Source organism: Diprion similis, chromosome 7 (genome assembly GCF_021155765.1).
Source record: "Diprion similis isolate iyDipSimi1 chromosome 7, iyDipSimi1.1, whole genome shotgun sequence".
NCBI lineage: Eukaryota > Metazoa > Arthropoda > Insecta > Hymenoptera > Diprionidae > Diprion > Diprion similis.
Window position 1 is genome coordinate 9,039,962 of NC_060111.1, and position 22,331 is coordinate 9,062,292.

The 22,331-nt window shown below is 36.7% G+C and overlaps 2 protein-coding genes across 3 annotated transcripts in view; both read right to left on the reverse strand.

The window, feature by feature from the left end:
- Nucleotides 1-15,575, reverse strand: part of LOC124408170 (ankyrin repeat and KH domain-containing protein 1-like) — a 35,779-nt gene extending 20,204 nt beyond the window's left edge. Inside the window, exons 1-10 of the mRNA XM_046884910.1 lie at nucleotides 15,225-15,575; nucleotides 10,299-10,742; nucleotides 7,026-7,173; nucleotides 6,616-6,896; nucleotides 5,956-6,241; nucleotides 5,536-5,837; nucleotides 5,035-5,250; nucleotides 2,584-3,360; nucleotides 2,093-2,330; nucleotides 193-842 (exon numbers count right to left, since the gene is read on the reverse strand). Coding sequence (XP_046740866.1) covers nucleotides 193-842; nucleotides 2,093-2,330; nucleotides 2,584-3,360; nucleotides 5,035-5,250; nucleotides 5,536-5,837; nucleotides 5,956-6,241; nucleotides 6,616-6,896; nucleotides 7,026-7,173; nucleotides 10,299-10,742; nucleotides 15,225-15,425 — 3,543 coding nt within the window. The 5' untranslated portion in view covers nucleotides 15,426-15,575. The remainder of the gene's footprint in view (nucleotides 1-192; nucleotides 843-2,092; nucleotides 2,331-2,583; nucleotides 3,361-5,034; nucleotides 5,251-5,535; nucleotides 5,838-5,955; nucleotides 6,242-6,615; nucleotides 6,897-7,025; nucleotides 7,174-10,298; nucleotides 10,743-15,224) is intronic.
- Nucleotides 15,576-16,496: 921 nt separating this feature from the next.
- On the reverse strand, nucleotides 16,497-22,046 carry LOC124408172 (phenylalanine--tRNA ligase beta subunit). Of its 2 annotated transcripts, XM_046884914.1 has the most exons (12): nucleotides 21,895-22,046; nucleotides 21,378-21,433; nucleotides 20,785-20,939; nucleotides 19,631-19,700; nucleotides 19,245-19,511; nucleotides 18,905-19,084; nucleotides 18,626-18,801; nucleotides 17,702-17,903; nucleotides 17,538-17,618; nucleotides 17,343-17,435; nucleotides 16,876-17,155; nucleotides 16,497-16,689 (listed from the first exon to the last, which is right to left on the reverse strand). In XM_046884914.1, exons 1-12 carry the CDS (start codon nucleotides 21,950-21,952, stop codon nucleotides 16,538-16,540), a joined length of 1,770 nt encoding a protein of 589 aa, XP_046740870.1. In that variant the 5' UTR covers nucleotides 21,953-22,046; the 3' UTR covers nucleotides 16,497-16,537. The 2 variants fall into 2 exon arrangements, with proteins under 2 accessions (XP_046740870.1, XP_046740871.1); XM_046884915.1 differs by lacking the exon at nucleotides 21,378-21,433 and having other exon boundaries at nucleotides 21,895-22,032.
- Nucleotides 22,047-22,331: the final 285 nt, after the last annotated feature.

Below are 22,331 nucleotides of genomic sequence, written 5' to 3' on the forward strand. Positions count from 1 at the left end.
CGTTAGGTTCACGGATCAAGGTAATTGGATAAGCTAAAATTTTTTTTAGTCAAATAGGTTTCGTTTTACTTAGTACATGCAATTGCTTCAATTGCAAAATATATTTTTATCTTCGTCGTGAGAATATGAGAAATGCTTCCTTGGGTTGTTCCCAACACACAACGGTTATACGGATGAATAAAAGCTACGCACCTGAACTTGGTCAAGCTGTAGCTGCAGCTGCTGGTTGAGTTGCTGGAGTTGATGAACTTGGTGCACTTGATAGGTATGCTGGCGCTGCTTCTGTTGATACTGCTGCTGAAGCCCAGCCATTAGGGTAACGTGCTGCTGCTGTAGCTTACCACCTGTCGTGCCAGACGCAGCTTTACGAACGTTTTTACCTTCCTTCTTAGATACAGGTTTGGCTTTAGGGCGGTCGCTTATGGCTGTGTTTTGGCTTACGTCACTGCTGGCAGTGATCGGTTGGGAGACAGTGGTGACGGTAGGAGGTGTGGAAATATTAGGTGGACTTGGAGTTGCTGTCAAGGTTGTATTTGATGTTGCTACAGCGGTAGTAGAGGTAACGGTGATAGAAGCGAGAGACAAAGGTGGAGTGGTAGGAAAGTTGCTTGCGCTAGGAACAGTTTCCGTCGCAGAAGGGAGCATGGGCATTGGTTGTTGGGCCTGTTGCAGGCAGGAGCCTTGTACAGTGATTTGCTGGCCATTTTCTGCGAGTAGAGCCATTTTTCCTGCAAGGGCAGCATTTTGTCCGCGGAGGTAAGCAAGGTGGCACGATATCGCGTGGTTCGTTCCCTGGTGAGCGAACAGGCCTTCCGACATACCACCGGAACCACAAACCAGCCCTGACAAAACAACAATGCAGTTCATTGTATTGTCACACATAAAACTAATCCAGCTCATTGCCTGCGCATTACGTGAATCGATTATCCACAATTTTCAAATAAGAGGTGCTACAAGTACGAAATAACCTTCTACTAACATTACTGCGTGTATAAATTAAGATAATGATGGCAAATATTTTCATTGAAGAAATTTGAAAACTGCTAGTAGCGTATTTAACAGACTTTTCAACAACACTTGAAACAAAGTTCCGTTTATCGATATGTATTCCACTGAAATTAGTTATTCCTAGTTGATGGATTAATACGGTTCAACTAAAACTGTTACTAAGAAAAATCAATGCTTGAGACTGAGACAGTGAAACAGTGAAAAAAAAAAAAAATGTAGCATGTTATTCACAAAAATAAATAGAAACTTTTGAACAATTAGCGCATCTATATTCCAAATCGTGATATGAATGACATGGTAAATAAAAGTAAATGCTATCAGAACCAAATGTCATATTGAAGCATGCTACTCAAAACGGATAGAAACTTGAAACAATACATCGATATGATCAACTAACACAATTTTCTTTCCGGAGCTGTTCACATTTGAACGAGTAGCTCGAATAGCCACAAAAATTGTTGTTAATGCAGAACTATCAATTTGAAGGCAATTGTTGTCAGCTGTTACGAAAGAGATTAACGATTTACAAACAATATCATTCTCTACACAAGCTCGTATCTATATCTGATTCAAATGCGAAAACAAATGCGATTGACACTATCATTAATCGATAAATGACTTGCACTCCGGCTAAACTATACAACGAAGTCCATCGCTGTCAACAACGTGGATAAATGGATGGACAGTAAATGGATAGGAGGGAGAATGGATATTCTAGAGTGAACGTTACTTTGAATTTTCAAATGCTTTCTAGTTGATCAGACTGCACGTTGCCAATTATAATACCAAAAGATGATGTACAGTTATCCTTTGTAAAAAAAAGTTCTACAGTAAAACCTAAGCCATTGCCGATATTGTAAAACGTAATCGTTAGTAAATTTTGCAGTTTGGTTGTTAGTGCGTACAAAGTGCTAATAATAAACCATAAAAAGAGAAGAAATCAATCAACGACTAGAAGATTTCATACACATTGCACATAAAGATAAATGTTTTGAAGGAATAAAAAAGTAAAGAAGTGTGGAACCTTGCACAGACATCATAATATAAGATGTGTACCATTATTATTGATAATCATCGAACATACCATGAGATGTGCCTGCAGATTGGTTAGGAAGGTCAATGTTCAGCATGGCCGGTAATAGCGAGTCAGGTTCGGTGATATCCTGTGGTTGCTGTTGCTGTCTTTGCTGTTGTTGTTGTTGTTGTTGTTGTTGTTGCTGTTGTTGTTGTTGCTGTTGTGTCACCAAGGGATCTGCGGACGTACTGGATGAACCCAAGAACAAGTGACCCGCACCCTTGATTTGCAACTCTCTCTCGACCCTCTTCAAAAACAGAGGAAGATATGCATTACTGTATTAAATCATTCCAGTAATTTCAATGCCGTGGCGTTAAAAATTTTTTTCAACACAATCCTACGTTCAATGAGAATGTACCGATTTTGTATCGGTGCTATCGTGTACATAATTATAATGTTGACTTTGCAAACTTGTTTCAATCAACAGAGATTCGTTAGTCTCTACAGCAATCGAAACGTAATTGAAAACAAAACTGTTTAAATTGGAAAAACCGTTTTACCTGCAATTCTTCAAGAATTTGTTGCTTCTTGAGTATCTGTTCCTGTCGCGTATGCTTCCGTCCCTCAGAGTTAGGTGGAATTGGAACTGGTGCGGGACTTACGCTAATGTTAGGTTCTGAAAGGCTGGTGAGACCCCCGCTTCCCTTGTCCAAAATATTCGTATCATCTTTAGTGGAGGCAACAGCTTCACCTGCGGGTTGGGTCCGTACTTGCTGTGCTTCGGCGGAAGTTAAACTCATATCTGGAAGCACCGTCACAGAACGGTTCTTTCTAAGCAACGATTTCTGTGTGTTATGCTTTGGCTGCAGATTTTGGGCTTGCGATTGTTCCGTTGCTTGCTGCTGCTGTTGCTGCTGCTGAGTTGGCGGTTGTTGCTGGTGAGTCGCGTCTTGTTGATGAGTAAGGTGTTGCGGCAGAGCTTGTTGCTGTTGTTGCAGATTCTGTGTCTGCAGTTGTTGCTGTTGTTGTTGGTGTTGTTGTATTTGATGCTGCTGCTGGTGACGCTGTTGTTGTTGTTGTTGTTGTTGTTGTTGTTGTTGTTGTTGTTGTTGCTGCTGTAGTTGATGTTGTTGTGGTTGCTGCTGCTGCTGTTGTTGTTGTTGTTGCTGTTGTTGTTGTTGTTGTTGCTGCTGCTGCTGCTGAGGCAGTAACATGGGGGTGGTGGTAGTTGCGTTGTGCGGTGTACTCATCATGATACTGTGAGGATAGTCGAGCAGAAGTTGGACAACATTCGTGTGTCCACCCTTGGCTGCTTCTATCAGCATTGTTGAATTGTCCTACAAGTAAAAGAATGAAATTCATACCAATGTTACTGAATAATCTCTTATGTTATAGTGACGACGACTGACAACACTCAAGTAAAATTCTTCTTCCCACAAACTTATAATAATTTTGCAATAATTACGAGCTACAAAGTTTAAAAACACATCATTTTAGAAGCAATAATGCAAAAGCATAGCTGTACGGAGATTTTTTATACTGCAAAGAGGCCAGATATTGTTCGTTTAAGAATATTCTGGGGTAAATTTTTATTCTTATCTCAAAGGCTGTTTTGAGCACAAAAAATTGAAAATTAATTTATTTCACTTACTTAAACAACATTCATATTATTTTTTATCTTATATCACCTAAAGAGATATGTACAAAAACCTACAGAAAACTTCGCTTACCGGGCATCGGCTATTTAGTGGAGTTTAAATTTTTTTTTTTTTATGATTCTAATTTCTGTATATTGTTACAACTAAAACCATTTGGGTAAGGTACCTTTACACGGAATAACCCTAATGGTCGTACTAATATGATTTAGTGCTGAAAGGTAGAATCTAAAACTCAATTCCATTGCAAACCAATGCCTATTCTGTAGATTTTTTCATAGGCTTTTCATTGCATATTCCTACAGATTACATAAAATTAAAAGCGATATCAAGGGGGTTGGAACGTTTGCAATAAAAATTCATTTCAATTTTTTCCTACCTGCTTCAGAAATAAAATGAATAAAATAGACGATCTACAATATCACAAAGTTCAGGGCAAAAAAAATTTTGATGTAACGATAACTTTTTAGCCAGTTCCACTGACCCAAGTTTTCTGAATTACAAAGAAAACGTTCATTCCCTAGAAGGATTGATTTCAAAATCGGAAAAATTTCACAGTGGCTACTTTTTTATTTACTTTTTTATTAATTATGAGCAATATCTAAAAGTCCGAACGAAAGTAGTTGGATTGATGGAGAATGCCCGATATACATAGCTGAAGATGTCATAAGTTGGCGTGAGTGGCGCAAAGTTGTATATGTGTAATATGCATGTCATTAAGTAACATGTGACAAGAATCGTATTAAGATCTTAATTGAAAACGAAAGGATGTGTACCAAGATGTAGAAAAACTGGTGGAAAATTCTGAGAATTATGAGATTCGGGATAAGATTTCGTAACCGGAAGTCAACGGGTATTCGAAAAAATTTAATTCGGTCGAATGTCCATCGAATCGTTGATTGTTATTATTATTATTTTTTTTTTAAATTTCAATCGAATCCAATTTGCCGTTTATTCGCGATTCAGGATATCCGTAAGCAGAAGTAGTAGAAGTTTGAAAAGTTTTGTGACAGATCTCTACCGATTACTTATATTAAATGATATTAAATTAAATAATAAGACCTAGTATGCAGTACCGATTTTGTTCAATCATACTCCTTAAATATTGTGCTTTGAATATCCTAGAATAAAACCCTTGTCCTGACGTGCTCAAAGATTTGTTCGGTTCGAGTGTCTTTGAAGATAGAATATTCTTGAGGATTTAATTCTCCCATGAAATGGTAACTGGCTAATAATATTAAATGCCGAACCGATATTTCAAAGATACCTCAGATGAAATTTGGTAAAGTTTGTTAACTAAATCTCTCAAACATAAAATTTAAAGTTGACTGTCAATATATTTGAATAAATTCTGACCTTGAGTTTATGGAATGGATCAGCAGACTGTGTGAGGAGAAGTTCGACAACTGCAAGGTGTCCCCCGGCACAAGCCAGAGAGAGAGGTGTGTGGTCGTTGTTGGTTGTTTGTCTATTGACATCAGCACGTTTGGATATGAGAAACTGCACTGTACAAAGATGACCGGCACGGCACGCTTTCATCAATGGAGTTCTTCCTCCCTCAGATTCATGTTCCTGTGAAATTCATTAAATTCGATCAAACCCCGATTCAAGTGTACCATGTGCAGTAAAAGCTTGATAGCTAAATTGCTTCATGGGGAAAAAAGAATGAAAAATTCTTGAAATTGTCGTTGAAATTCCAAAACTTTGAAATAAATATAAAACTAAACTTATTGCCGAACCTTTCCAGACCAAAGTGGACTTAAAAATTCAGTGCAAAAGTGACGATCTTACTTGAACGAACATCATCAAGGATAAGTAATATCGTACAACAAGAAAAATAATTCAAGGATTTATTACCAGATCCGCTCCATACTGCAGTAAGAGATCGGCGACATCGGTATGACCATTCTCGCAAGCATACGTTAGCGCTGTGTCACCAGTTTGAGTTTGGGCATGTACATCGGCAGTGGACTCGAGCAGATATCGAACAAGGTCTATATGTCCTTCCTGAGCGGCCTCCATTAATGGGGTGGATGCGCCCAATTCTATATCTGCGCCTGCCTTGATGAGGAAATCTGCTACTTCTAGGAAACCTCCGCAACATGCGAGTGTTAAAGCTGTTTCTTGTGTTTCTTCGGTTTGAGCATTGATATTTGCTCCTGAAAGGTGAAAAGAAATTACGATTATTCATTTAGAAATAGACATTTCCCGGCGCAACCTTTACACTCTCGATTTTATGACTCTTGAAGAGTCTTCGAGGTGGAACTAAATATTTACCTTGACTGAGAAGTAGGGCAACCATTTCCTCGTGTCCCTCTCTAGCTGCTTCCATTAGAGGTGTATAACCTTCGTCATTAACTTCTTCTATATTCGCTCCCCGTTCGATGAGTAGCATGGCCAGATCGACGTGGCCCCCGCATGCCGCCAAGGTTAATGGAGATTCAAAGCTATCCGTTGGCATATTCACTTGTGCGCCAGAGTCTAACAGAAGCCTTGCCACCTCAACGTGCCCATCCATCGATGCTTCCATTAACGCAGTATGCATTTCATCAGTTTTATGTTCCTATTAAGAGGAAAAGATCAGTTTTAACGTAGCAAATACTCACGATTTATTAAAACCTCATTACAATCTTAGAAAAATGATATTTAATCATGTAACAAAGATACTATAGCTCGTTGTAGTTCTGAACAGTAGGCCGTAAGGAGCAACTTCAAATTGAAAAACAAAAAACAAGTGCTTGGTTAAAAAAAAAAAAGAGGATATTTTGGATAGTATATTAAAAATAAAAACAAATTCAACATTTTTTGTGTGCCCCGCCTCCCAACCATTTTCTGTGTACTCCACCACAATGTAGTGGGAAACGACCTTCGAACTTTTGTTAAATTAATAAAAAATCTTTATTGGAAGATTTTCTTTAAAGTTTAAGGATTCTTTACCTGATCAGCTCCAGCTTCGAGTAAAAATCGCACCATGTCTAAGTGACCCTTATAGCAGGCAAGTGTCAAAGCAGACTCTTTGAATTCGTTGGAATGAGTATTAATGCCGGCGCCATGTTCTAGGAGAATTTTAGCAACTGGCACATGACCAGCACTGGCTGCTTCCATTAGGGGAGTGTGACCATTTTCATTGTGGTCTTCTACGTTGGCACCAGCCTCGAGGAGTGTTCTTACTACCTCCTCATGGCCGCCGGCACAGCCATACATCAGAGGTGTATTTCCTGAAAAAGAAAAAGAAATATTCACTTTCAACGAAAGCACATCACTGTAATGTTTATTCATAATCTTCCAAATACTACTGCAGGTTCGTTTTACCAAGAGAATCGTAGTCACTATTTTCAAAGTCATACCTGAGGTAGACTGCGCATTGACGTCGGCTCCGTGAGCTAATAAGAGTAGAACGATGTCTACGTGTCCTGCGCTGGCTGCTTCCATCAAGGGGGTGCAATCCCCCTTGATGCCACGATCTTCGACATTAGCATTCATTGCCAGGAGTACCTGCGGATGAATTCGTAAGTTATAACCATACGTGTATCAATGTAGCAAAAATGAGTAATAGTTTAACGAATGACAATTCAGATGGAAATATTTTTAAACTGCATGTAATCAGCTGACAGCTGTCACATGTTTATGTTTTACGAAATAGGCCGAGAGGATAATATAATCGAGTAAATTTAGCACGTGAGTTATTAACGGATATAATTACTCGATGAAACATAATACGCATTTTATTACACATTTACCTAAATCTCGGGAATTTCTCTCAATTTATTATTTTTTTTTTAACTTATTTTTGTTATTTCGTATTCGATGTTTGTTTTTACCATTAATCTGTAACTAACTAGAAATACATATGCAATTAGATTTGTTTTGTACAAATGAATGGGAGTGGCATTAAACATAAACAGCAAAAGTGTCATGATTGCATTTTTCCAGTGTACCCAGCGGTAAGTAATACATATTAAACGCACTCTAATGTGGAAAAAAGAAATATTAATCGCTTGATAGACGATTTCCAGGAATTGAGTTATAATATTATCTAATTGTAAATTACGATTACAAATTCCAGTTGTATTTTTACCCCCCATATTATATTCTTTTGAAGTTTAGGTTACTATTACTATGGTACGCACAAAACATTTCTCAATCATCAATTGTAACTATTCTTTTTCTCAGGTGTGTCTGCGTTCAGAATAAATTAATTAAATCGTAACGTTAAGTAATTGAAAAATATTGAAAATGTTTGCTCCACGATGTTCGATAGATACTGAATAGATCAGCAATATATTGAAAAGCAATATTTTATTAAACATCCAACTAATGAAACGCAATATCTCTACAAATAATAGAGACTCCAGTTTCAAGCCGCTTTACCCAAATTGCCAGAAAACGTCATTTAAACCAATGACATTGTTCTGAAATATTGAAATCATGTTTTCAACGCATAGATTTGTAATTACAGATTTATTTTCTAGTATCGATTCTTATTTGATGTTGCTTGGTAACAAGATAATCTTTTGTTCAGCTTCTTGTTATTGTACTACAGTAGAATTTCTATGAAATAATAAAAATTAGATAACCACGAAAATTTTATCAGCATTTTTAACTCCAACGGTGTTATAAACTGGGACCGATAACGTATTCAATCACTCTGGTCGACTGTGCAATAATCAGTGATTGACAATTAACGTTTTTTTAAAATTGATATTGAATTGGGTGATTTACAGTTTTCAGAGACAAAAAACTGCAGCTGTTGTTAAATAATGAATATTCGACACAGGAATAACGCAAAGATGGTGAACTTTTTTCCTCGGTGTTATAACTATCTAACTGCGAAGTATTCGAAAGTAACACTTTCTGAGATTTGAGTAGGGATTACATGTGCCAAAACCTAATGAGTAACATTTATCACTGCGGAAAGGGACACTAAAATATAACGTCACAACAAGTACGTAAGAGTAAATTTGAAAATTGACAGTATTTTCAAATGAGTACACATATAGTTTTCATGTAAAGTGATCGATGCCACAAATTATAGAAAAGGTTTCGTGAGCAATTAGCAATTGTCAGCTTTTGCCCTCTACATCTATTTTGACAGACCATTGAAGTTGGCTGTAGGTTTTAGTTGCAAGGAACTCGCAAGGCAAAGAACAAGAGACCATTCTCCTGGTTTCATTCGATTTCTGATTTTGTAATTTGGATTACACTCTTCAGAACTTTGCGCAACTATTCAGAGAACAATGATGAAAAGGTCTGAAAATTTCTTCACATCTATTGTAAAGCTAATGCAATTGAACAAAAAAAGTTATGTTTCGTCCTTGCTTAGCTAGAACAATCATTTTCATCAAATTCGAATGAAAAACACAAAACATTGCCCGAGTCTTTTCAACTAATAAGGAATGTTTTCAAATTTGTAGTATAGTAATACCTTACTGAGTTGTTTAGATTTTTAAATTTTAGCTCCAGATGTGTTTTCAGTTGCTCGAAACAGTAAATAATGCATAGAAGTTTTCAATGAATCAAAATTATAGTTATCTGTGTCCCTTTTTGACTCAATGATTGTAAAAAGTGCTAGAATCTGGACACACAGAGTTGCGACAAAGCTTAGTCGCACCCTAATTGAAATAACCAGCTTGCGTTTCAATACGAAAACTTTATACTAAAAAAATATCAGCTTCAACAGAATGATTACTAAACAGTTTTCGTGTAGTTGAAATGCGTTACAGGTATGCTCCAGAAATACAACCTCAACTTCAAAATAGCTGAGCGTGGAGTATGTGAAAACCAGGGGTCGTTATCTTAAATTGTTGTGGAAAATATTTATAAATTGTAGGATTTGAAGAGATGGAAAAAATTTGGCAAAGCATGCAATACGCAATGTTGATGAAATAGCAGTGAGATAAATATTTTCGAAATCAGAGCGATCTGACAAAGGATAGAACGAGCCATTCAAGAAAATATGAATTTTTCAAGAATTGTAAAAATCCCAAAACATTTTCCTTGCTTTTATTGGTATATTTTAAATTAAGCTAAAATCTAAATGAAAAAACTAGTTAATAATGTAGGATAATTGGGTAAATTTATGACGCTTAGGATTTTAGAAAAGTAGGAGCTCTCTGGGAGATTTCACAAAATCTTGATCACTGAGCTTCACTGTCTCATTTGAATGAAAAAAGCGAGTTTGAAGGAAAAGAAGGAACTCGTGCAGTTTGATTAATGAATAAAATAATCAGAATCTGTTAGGTACGATTAGCCGTAGAAATATCATACTAGGGTTAAAAATAATCAAGGATCGAACCGACTGTACCATCTGGATAAAAAATAAACTGTTGTAAGAATCTCCAAAAATTATAGTTGCTTTAATGACGGAGAACACAAATTGAACAACATTCCTTCTGTAGTGAATCTATGTAAATTCGAATAATACAAACTGTGATATCATATCAAGGATTCAAGAAAAGATTTCACCAACAGAATGGTCAAAACAATAATACTTTAGTATTTTCTAAATCGATTCTACTTTTTTCGACTCAATTCGTCCACAATAGAAATGTCTAGAGTTTGCTTCGAATATTTGTGTAAGTACGACATATTTGTGTATGACAATCTAGACGAGTACCGACCTGTGCCAATTCGTAATACCCAGCAGAACAAGCAAGAGAAAGAAGGCTTTCTCCTTCCTCGGTAGTCTCGTGTACGCTGCGTCCCTCCGTCAGGAGTTTTCTCACCGTGCCAACGTCACCGTCCGTGCAGGCTTCGACGAGAGATCGCTTTTCGTTCTGGGTTCGAGGGTTGTCGCTGCGCATGCGAGTTAACGCCGCCGCGGCTTCGTCTAATGCGCAAGACACACTTGATGTCAAACGACGAAGCACCTCGTGATCAGCCAGATGCTTCCCATCACCAGACGATAATTTACCAATACCGGCAGCTTCCAGGAGCGCCTCTAGCCGTGCCTGAGTTTCAGGGTCCACTGCCCGTTCTGGATCTTCAGGTGTCAACAAAAACTTTGACGTCTCTAAGTGATGATTCTCATCCAACTCTGCTTGATCAATTGCAAAACACTCCACCTGCAAAAACAAGACATTGGATGATGAAGCGTGTATTTAATATTCATCAATCGTTTAACATATAGGGTCATTTATGCGTTGCTGAACGTGAAACGTGATGTAAACTTCCATATCGAAAGCGTTACCGATAACATAAAAGAAAAAGTTTCTTTGATACAAGCTGCATTATTGGCTCTGTGTAATATGAAAAGGGTGAATTATTACATACATAAATACTTCATCACGCGAAATCAATGGCTGGTAAAAACTTCACGACATAGAAGAAAGTAATTTTCAATAATATGATATTGAAAATTGTACTGTTTCGATAAGTGGAAGGACAAAGTTCAATTGTCTTTATAATGAAATGATTAGTAAGAGTTAAACATCTTGAATCGAAAAATCTTTCAATGTGAGAATCATGTATTCATTCGAACATTTAGAGAATATGACGCAATTCGAAAATGCAGCTTTATAATCAATGAATTAATACACAGACGAGTATAATTGCCAAGGATGATCCTGAAACGATGTTTGTAAATAAAACACGTTATTTATTTCAGAATCTAGATCAACCTCGATACGTTTACGCGAATTTTCTACATATTGCTATGTGATATATGAAAGGGTGTCTGGGACAAGGCTGAAGTTAGTAACATTAATGTTATCGTTATTGTGCAATTTCCAAATGACTCTCAGAGTTGACTTTTTGAAATATATGAATATGTTTTGTTTATCATGGTTTACAAAATTTCAGACAATCTTAAATGCACGAAGTAACGGTTTTCCCTAAATATGCATCGTTACTCTAACGTTACTAAGTCATCCTTATTGTTAGGGGAGGTTTTGACGCGCCTAAGATTATTGTCGACCTGTGTCTTTGTCGGGCTCAAAAACGAATTACTTCAACAGTACGTAACTTCTATATCGAATCAATACATATTACAACTTCAGAATGACTTTGAAGGAATTGAATTTGCAAAATATCTGATAATGCTTTGTTTCACCGCGGTTTACTATATTTCAGACTATCCTAGACTCGCGGAATAACAAGTTTTGCTAAAAAAAATCTATTTTGAAGTTAACATTTCTTATAATCTTAACAAGCTTGAGCTGACGCACACTCATTTTTATTCCAACATAATTCTTCTATATTTATAATGACACTAAAACTAGCAAGTAATAGTCAGCAGGTATTACAAAAGCAAAAAGTTTCCAGAGGACGACCAAATGATGAAACTTGATGGGAATATTCAAGGAACCCTTTCGAACATATTTACCGATATTTTATTGTCTGCTGTATTGGCCTGAAGCGAGAACAAAGATCAAAGACTACAAACAAGTTCAAGTAGATGTAAATCAATCCTCACTTTGAAAATGAAATTTTTAAAACAACAGCAGTTTTTCTCACCTTTCGACTTTCTTTTTAAATTTGTATTGAAAATTTTATATTTCTCGAAAGAACGGGACGTGAAAATTTGAGTGAAATTTAACATAACCTCTATCTCGGAAAACGATTTACTTAGAACATGCACTTTGCGTGGTTTAGAAATTTACTAGACGTTGCATTTTTAAGAAAAATTGATACTTGACAAGTGATTTAGGATTATTAGAAATTCGGTAATCAGTGATAGAGCAAAACAAACAAATATTTTGTAAACTCAAGACTTCGAGTCATTAAAAAGTTAAATTATAGTGATATTAGTTCTTAACGATTCGATATGTTAAAGAGACTAACCTCAACCTGTCGATTATCATAAGTTGGTAAATTACGATATATAATTACAGTAAATAAGCAATGAATTTCTAGAAGAATGACACATATATCTTGATCCAAACAAAGGTTACAAATTCCCAACGCGAAAAGACTTCGATTGCTGAATTTAGTACGACGGCATTAGTTCTGACTGATATTTCATACTAATTTAATGCAGAATTTTTCATCCATTTCTTCGATCAATATGCAAATAATCACCTAACCTGATTCACTTTATGAAATATTCGTCAAGAGAGGAATAATTTATAAATTACAATAACCACAAAACGAATTCTACCTGGAAGTAAAAATTGAGGTTATGTATGCTAAACGATCTACAAAACTATGCGCAACGAATATTCATTATAAAAATATCCCGTTGCCTTTGTCGAAATTTCCAAAAACTTGTACCAGCAATAAAATTTCTAATTCGATAGATGCGTAATTCCACAGTACAACCCAGAACTAAATTTTTCAGCGTGAAATCCCTAGTGTCTGAAGTTAGTCATAATCAGCGTGTAAGAATAAAGAGCAGTGCGCAAAAAAAGCAGTCCGATAAAAAGTCAGATTACGCCTATCCGTAGGTTTTCTTCTATATAGACGCGAATATCGGCGATGTAAAAACAATGAAACACTACGCGAATTTTTACGTACACACGACGGAAAATAGACAGGTGAAAGTGTCGTTCGACAACGACGACCATCGTAGCGCGTACCGAAGAGCAGCAAATGGTCGGCTGGCGGATAGACTGGAACAATGTGCAGCCATTTACCATTGCAAGGTGTAAAACCAGGGCATATAGACGAATAGCCGAAGTGACACTTGGTCCAAATATATCACTGCGATGAGATTGATTATTATTTTTATCACCTACGCTTTGACACAGGGATAGAACAAATACATTCTCACGTGATCGTTTATTGTTTTTCCTTATTATTATTTCTTTTCTCTTTTTGTGCATTCATTATATCTTCCGCACTAAGTTTTGATTTCTCACACGAGTCCGAGTATGGGAAGAGGGGGGAGGTAAGGTGAGATGAAATTACTCAATTCCGCGAGAAAAGCAACCTTGCGAATTACTCGCAGAATACCGTATCATTCGATGCGGGTGGCGAGCTCTTTGTTGAATCTCGTTAACCATTTTATAGGTAGAGTAAGATGAAGAAGAACTCTCAGTTCACGATTTTCACTCACTCACTCATTCACTCACACGCATCACCATTTCGATCTTCCTCTGTGTATCGGCAGACGAAGCAGCACACGCATAAATCGTAAAAGTATGTACATACATACATACATAGGTGTGAATAATATTCGTGTGCGAGGAGGCGACGCACAGCTATAATAAACGAAATCTCCTCACACTCGAGAATTTTTACCACGCGCCGTGTGCCGACTCCGACTGCGTCTATGCCCTGCGCGTGGAGTAATACACATTACATTAGAGACGTATGATAATATGTAACTAGGCTGGGACTACTCGATGCTCTGTAGTGTTGCTGGCTACTAATTGGTTAATACCGATGCCTAGGTGCCGCTCCGATGATGCTGCCGCGGTTGGTAGGTATTAGTCTATAATACTCTACTCTATTTCGCTCTCGCGCACAAGTAAGGATAGATAGATATCGTCTCCGCGTGTATGCGTGCATGCATTTCGCACAACGACGATACAGAGGACTACCGACATAACTAACTTGCACGACAGTCACGAACCACGATGTGCGACGACACAGGAACAAGATGCTATCGTACCTGCAAGCGAACCTGCCGAAATTTATACATACGGGGGTGAATGGCATTAGATAGATGCAACCAACAACTCTGCAAAGATACGAAGCATGTAGTCAGTCAGTCAGTCGGACGGACGGATGGACGAACGAACGAACGAACGAACGAACGAACGGCCGGACGGACGAGCCGACGGACAGACAGACAGACAGACGGACGGACGGACGGTCGAGAGACGGGCAGGACAAACAGGAGGAAGGAGATAGAAAAGGACGGTGAGAAGAGCGAGAGAATCTTTCGATGCAAATACATGTATATATACACACGTATCCATGCGAAAGAGAATCAGCCACTCGAGATGCGGATAAAAATAAGAAATAAAAATAAAAATAAAAAATTGAAAAAGAATTAGAACAGAGGACAGCGTAGTCGGCTACAGGCATGCACGGTACACGCGTACACGCACGCACGCACACACGCAGGTATATTCGTGCGTACTACGTGAACACAACGATGCGGGTTCACGAGACGACGACGTAGGATGTCGGTAGAGAAGTTGGAGAGAAAATATGGAATAAATTTTAGTCGAGGATCTCGAAGATAAGAGGTTAAAAAATAATAATATAATTATAAAAAAATTTAGATAAACTACCACTTGCAGCAATGCCGCGCACATACTCCACTGACGTCTAGCCTGCTTTAAAGCACATATCCCGAGTTATATAACTTCGCAACACAAATCCGTTCGTATTTCGGCGATAAAAACGCGCTGGCTCGAACGATCGCACTTCTCGTCGTCTCTTGACGGTATTAAACGGTTCGGTACGCGGCGAGATGGTTTCGCTTTGTACCGAAGTTCATTGAAACCTTGGCTCTCCCTGTCTTTCGCTCTCGCGGAGTGGCAGACTGGCACACTGGTGGCACTAGAGAGGGCAACCCCTCGCACATATTAGACGTAGGATGAAATCTGCGTTTAGATTCTAAACACTAATATATCGAGGACCCGGAGTGGATTTACCTCTGAAACGCTATCCTCCTCGCTCTCCGACGAGTCTGTCATAAAGCGGGGCTGTAATTCTGAGAACGTCTCGGTCTCCGACTTCGTAGGGCTGGAGTTCGAAGACTGGGGAGTCGACGTTTTTCCTATGTCGTGATGAACGACGTTCGCTTTTTCGAGTTTCTGGCTATCCGAAGTTGTTCCTTGTCCTACATTCTGCATTTTTACCTTCCCGATAAATCATATGACACCAATCTACCGTTCTCGTTACGCGAAACACACATAGAACACTGATTTTTGATAATATTTCTATCGCAATCGCCGTCATTCACGTAAGCTAATACCCGCCATGTCTACTATGGCGAGTCCCGACTCCCGGATGCCTCGGCCGAAAAACTCACCGCAGTCGCTATCTGTTGGCGCGTAACTTCAACTATCGTTTCTTGACTTACTGTACATACATACATGTATGTGCAAATCCATATTCCCGCAAGCCCGTCGTCGGCAACAGTCGTCTGTCTGCGTACATAGTTTCGCTAGTCTAAATACTCGTTATTACACGTGATAATGATAATACCGTACTCCGTTCGATACGTTCTATTATCTACGTGCGTACGAAACCCTCTGAATCCAGCAGAAGCTCCGCGTAACGAATCAGGCTTATTAGTTGTACTTGACGTTTCTTCTCTTTAATTTTGTCTTTTCTTTTGTTTTTTGTTTCATCCCCCATCAACTTTCCGCTACTTTCTAGAACATTACTAGAAACAAAATCGAATCTCTGCCTAACAGTTCAACCTTATTCTACGCCTTTGAGCTGCGAAAGTTCCTAATCCCGGTTTTTGGTTCGCACAATTTCACGCACGTGGTTCCGTACTCCGCGTTTCCATGTGCGCGCACGCCGCTAGACGTGTACGTATGTATGCCATGTAGCCTAGAATTTTCAGCAGTCAATTCCCGGGAATCGTGATATTTTTTAACGCTGTAAAATTAACAAATCATACCTTTTAGCCTGTGTTCTATTTATACACAATACGCAAAGCACCTCGCATGCCAATATGATTACTCGTGTGAAGCATGGCCACCTATCTTCCTCCATTTTACAGCAGGCACGAATACATTGTTGAGCTTCTTCGCAAAAAAAACATGTGGAAATTGCATTTGAAATTGCTCCAGCTTATTATCGTTAAGGGGGGATAAAAAAAATTGCTAGACATTTTACTTTGTTACGCAACGGAAAATAAATACTCCAAGTGAGATTGGGAAGTAGGACAAATTTAAGGAAACAGATATTCAACTCTGTATCAAACCATTTTATTCAACGATCAGTGCGACGGTTACAAAATAGGTTCGATGTTAATCTCTATCGCCGAACAAGGCAGGCTGAGATCAAAATTTGAAATTACTGTCGGATGAATCACCCCCATCTTACCTAGCACCTCGCCGAAAACCACGATTTCCGCACAGCGTTGTGGAAAATAAGTTGGATCTGGAGAAAAATTTTGTACCAATGAAAATATGTTGAATTGCATTTCGTAGGCGTTAACATTGCAAGTTTTTTTTTTTTCAGCATTCCCAAATTTTCTCTTCGACGAACTACATGTATCGGATTATCATACCCCTATTCTAAGCAAAACTTGAAATAAATAAATAAAAAAAAAAAAAAAAAGCTCACCGTCGGCAGCACGCAGGTAGTAACCATTTGAATCTTTAGCCGTACTCCATGGAACTTCAAGTAACTGCATAATTCTGTCTAAAAGACCATGAATTATTTCGAAGCCTGCAAACTTATTACAATTTATTGCACAAATTCGTCTTTCATTACGGGCTCCAACTTCCGCTGTACAATCACGCAGTACCACATCGGATATTTCAAATAACTTTTGGGGCAACGGCATCTTTTTGTTGGCAGCCAAAGTCTTCAGAAGTCCCGGTAGTAATGTGGTCCTAGCAACCTAAACGCAGTAATTTGAATATTTTTTTTCGCTCGATATACTTAATATTTGTGAAGCAAACACAATGTATACAGCAAACATTACAAAACTAATCATATTATGAATTTAATCGGATCGCGGTCACATATTTCTTGAAATTGTGTTAAATTATGAAAAGGATGGGTTTATAGTTTTGAATGATACTTACTTGAAATTCTAGTGTCTTTGGATTAGAAATGTGGACTGCTGGTACATCCTGGATACCAAGTCTCAATTTCTCAGATATATCCTCCCGAGAACACTTTAGATGGAGTACATAATTAAGAAACAATAATGAAGAAAGAGGTTTTGGATCATGATAGAGGCAAAGTGAAAATTTTTTAAAAAGAGTGACAATACGTACCAAAGAAAATGTCAATGCTTCGGTAAATCCAGCATGAGCAACTTCTTCTCTCAGTTGATCGGATAATTTGTTTAGTGGAAACTAAAATAACAGCGTAATTAGTTCCCCGAATGAAAGATATTATTAGATTTTTTTTTGTACGAATAACGTAACACTTGCTTTACCTGTTCTGCGATCGTCAACCCTTTGGGCAATGTTTTTACTATGTTGTTATAGCCGTAGGCAATAGCTATATCCTCGTAGATATCACAAGCATGTATGACATCGTGCCTTGTGGGAGGTATTTCAACTATCAACTTGTCGTCTGCAACTTTGGTTTTCAAACACATTTTAGAAAGAAGCTGGGCAACGTTGTTTGGCGTTTCTCTGAAAGTACAATATTTATTAACAATATTTAGAAGAATATTTATCAATAATATTTAAGTGTGAAAAGACTGGAAAAGATTATAAAATCTATTTCCCTGAAATCGTATGATAAATCTCATCGACGGCACAATACTTTCAATGCTTTTTGCATATGAATAAGAATAATATCTGTGATTTTTATCATCAATCATCTTCAGTAAAATGTACGTCTCTCGTAAAGTGCGATGTGAATTTTGTCAAGGAGGTATTTATATAATTTTGGAGTTAATATTTAAAATAATTTTTTTACTTCTTTATAACTGTTTACTTGTACACGAGTACAAAGGAAATGCAAGAGAAATTTAGTTAATCATGCGAATAAATTGATGTATTTTGTAAAAATAATCATTTTTTTTTTCAATATCCCTCGTTTCAATTCGCAGAATGAATGAAATACTTTTTACAGAAAGCGCACTGTAACATTAATTCATTTCTCAAAGTGACATATCTCGAGAGTATTAGGTCGAGTTTGTAGCTCAAAATATCAAAATCTTCTACGAGTTACGATTTTTTGAGTAAAGAATCGGCACCGTCTCCGTCAGACTGTATTGAGTTGAAAAGACAATGACGATTGCATACGTCATGATCATCAATGATCATATGGATGAGAGATCCGTTTCTCGATCTTTATAAGTAGAAAAAAAAAATTACTGTAGTCATTCTGTTTAATTTTGTTAACTTACTTAATGCCGATATAGCCAGTAGCTTTTTCTGAATTGATTTCTTCATTTCGATAACCGAGACTCGGGTATTGGAATCTTGTCTTATTGGGATATACCACCTCTACCTTTTCAGCTGTATATTTTTCTTTGCAATACTGACTGAACATACATATCAGTGTATCCAGGACTATATTTGCCTAAATGAAAATAAAAGTACGAAAACTGAAATGTTGGTGAAAAGTTTACTTTTAGTTCATTTTTAAAATAAATCTGTAATACAGCGCTGAATGTTAGTCTTACCTTAGTAAGATCCGTAGCTGTGCATTCAATGAGAATATTTTTAGTGTTTAAAGTAATTTTAGAATGATCTCCATTGATGATCGGAGGCAATGATAATACCACACCGTTGCTATCGTAAATAATTGGATACACAGGACTGTCCTTTATGATTGGTAAATATTGCTTGAGCTGTGGGTGGTTCTGCAAATAACAATGTGGGGTTTGACGGAGAGAATTGAAAAAAATTAACATGCTAACTTGGGGAGGTCGGAAAAAGAACCGAAGAATGCGGCAAGAAGCTATTCGAGCAAACAAAATTTGTGACCGTACAAGCACTATCAAAAATATTACATTTACGTACAGCATACAAATCCATGATCTGCTCTCCTGTGTATACTTTTTGTTGATTTAGCGGTTTGAAAGAAATATCCTTCGGAGGTTTAGCATCGTAAGTGAAAGGACCCTGGATTGTGTCCAAGTCGTGAGTTCCTATTGCCACAAGGCTGCGTTTGCGACAGATGTTTTGATGGAGCTTATCTTGTAAATCGATAAGGCTTTTGTAGGTATCTTCGTTTATTGTTATATCTCTTAGTATGGCTCCTACAACGTAACGTCGTATGCTTAGAGTCTGTACGAACAGAAAGGCCAATAGATAACAACATTTCCAATGTGAAAAAGTTCAAATAAGAAGTACGATGATAAGTTGGTACGCTATTTTTTCAGTAGTAAATATTAGATAGAACTCACACTTTCAGTAACGATGATTTGATGTAAATTGCTCTTAGGTACAATTGCTCTATATCGAGGTGGTGGATTTCTGAAATAACAATTAACATTGAATTAAGGATATTCAACGATATCATGCATTAATTAAGCCGAATAAAAAGCATCTGTACCTCGCCTGAAACTTTTTTTTTTAATTTTTATATTGTGTATTGGTTGTTTCAGCTGCAACTTTTGTAATCGTTTTAACATGCTAAGTGATAAAAATCCAGATGTATACAGTATTTGAAGTTTTCGGTTTCATGAGACAAAACTGATCTTTCCACAACTACTATATTTTACTGATATGGACAAACACTTGCAATTTTAAAACCCACATACTTTAAGAGGCTGAAGTTAGTAACGTTAACGTATCGAAATGTTGCAACAAAAATTATTATTTCGCACCTTGAGAATACCTGAAGATGAATTTACATAATCTGAGTTTGTTGATGCTGTATTAATAGTTTATTAAATTTCCCCATGCCAGAAATGTATTACATAGAACCTTAAATTTTCCAAAACTTACTTGAAGTTGGACCTTAATCTAGACTTTAATTTATACAGACTTCAAAGTTTTTAAGGAAATTAGTCATCTTTTCGAGTATTTCCCTTAGAAGCTAATTTCAAAAATACTTTTCTCCATACACCACACGTTTTTTTTTTCAACTGCTTCTAATAATAATAATTATCATTATTGTAACAAATCGTGTTTAATAAATTCCAGATCTTAAAATGTAACCAGTAATTTACATACCTCAGAATGAAAGTACTTTGTAAAATGCTACTACGATTGAAATTATATAATGAATTTAATTTAAGAATAATTTAAGATGAATTATTCGCTACCACCCAAAAATAATATGTATACTACGAACTGTATATTCTGCTAGTAAAGATTAATGAGGCTGAAGATAGAAACGTTGACGTAATAAAACATTCCGGGAAAAGTTAGCTACTTAGAAATTAAATAGTGACTTTCAAAATACAAATGTGTTTTGCTTTATTATAGTTTTTCATTTCAGATATACCTAAAAGTGCGTAATAATGATTTTTAGGAAACATGAATCATTGGAATGACGTTATTGGCTTCAGCCTAATAAAGGTTAAACAAAAATTATATAAAATGTGACGAATACTTCTCTAAAAATACGAGAATTCCACTGACTAGACCCTCGAGGCATAGGAGGTCATAACGGTTTGCTGGAATATCAATCCTGTAGATGATTTCATCCGAAGCATCTACAACGTGATCGGAGCCTTGTTCTTTCGCAATCATTTGCTTCTCCGTAGTCTAGATGTGTAGAAAAACATTTTTTGCATATATATAATCCCACATCTATGAGGGTTTCTAAGAAATACTTAAGTAAGTCAAGACACTAATATGCAACTAATGTGATCCAGATGATAATAATCGTATCTCACAGAAAATAACGATTTCCGATATCATATAAAACATGTGCATATATTACATCATACATGTTTTTCTTTTAAAATACACAAAATATAGTCAAAAATTACGATTCACTGTTGGTATCTAGAATTTGTTTCTAAACCAAAATTCGAATCCTCTTTGTATATACTCTACAGAGTGCTTACGTGTTGACTTTTTGAATACGTGTTCGTTCAAATCAGAACGGCCAATGTATTCCGACATGATAATTTTATAAATTTCAAACATTTTGACAAAATTATATAAAATAGTTTTTGTGGTCATTAAAAAAGATCTTACCACTTCATCCAGTTCAAGACCAAATTTGAAACATAATGATTGAAATTCATCGTCAGCTGAAAGTATAAAAAGTTACAATTTATAGCTATCGAAGTGATAAAATGAAAATTAGCACAAATTAGTTACAAGGTGAAATATTGTAATGAAATTTTGATTGCTTACTAGATTTCAGTGATTTCATAAAGAAGGAGCAAAAAAGTATAATGATTAAAGCATTGTTTTTTATTTGTTGGAAACTAAACGACTTGCAATAGAATGGAATAAGTGAATCGATGGTGAAGACTACAACAAATAGACTAAGTGGATAAATACGAATAACATGTAAAATTGTCATTCATACATAGTAATATCATACAAAAAGATAAAAGTATGTGAATAAAACGTGAAAAATATAGTTCAATTTTCAATTCATCTTTGTCTCCGGCAGTGTAACCGAACAATTTTGAAAATACTGGTTTAATGATCAGTATTTAAATACTAAAAGAACGAGGTGCACCCCTTTCGTGTAAAAACTTACTGTAGGTATTTCCTAATGCTTTGAAAAGCAAGTCCCGTTTCACACCGATAGTAGGCATATTTGTGGGAAGAGTAAAATCTAAACAACAATATCGTCCAACATAAGAGTAATATTCGGTAGCGAATATTCAAATAAATATTGTAGGTTCTTTTTCCTTCTGGATATATCCCATTAAGGTAAGTGTCAATATAGTGCCAATCTAAGTGAGGTTACGTGGAACCACGGTGTAAGCTATACCTATATGAAGATGATTAAGGATATAGGCTGCGTTCCGATATTAGCTTCCAGTGCTGTCAATAACCTTTTATCTCTTTTACATATGAAGATGTAAGAAGGGATGCGTTCCGAAATAAGCTGGCAGCGCTTAAAACTCCCTAGGACAGAGACAGGGCTAGTTATAAACTTCGCAGCGCAAAAGAGATAAGAGATTTCTGATA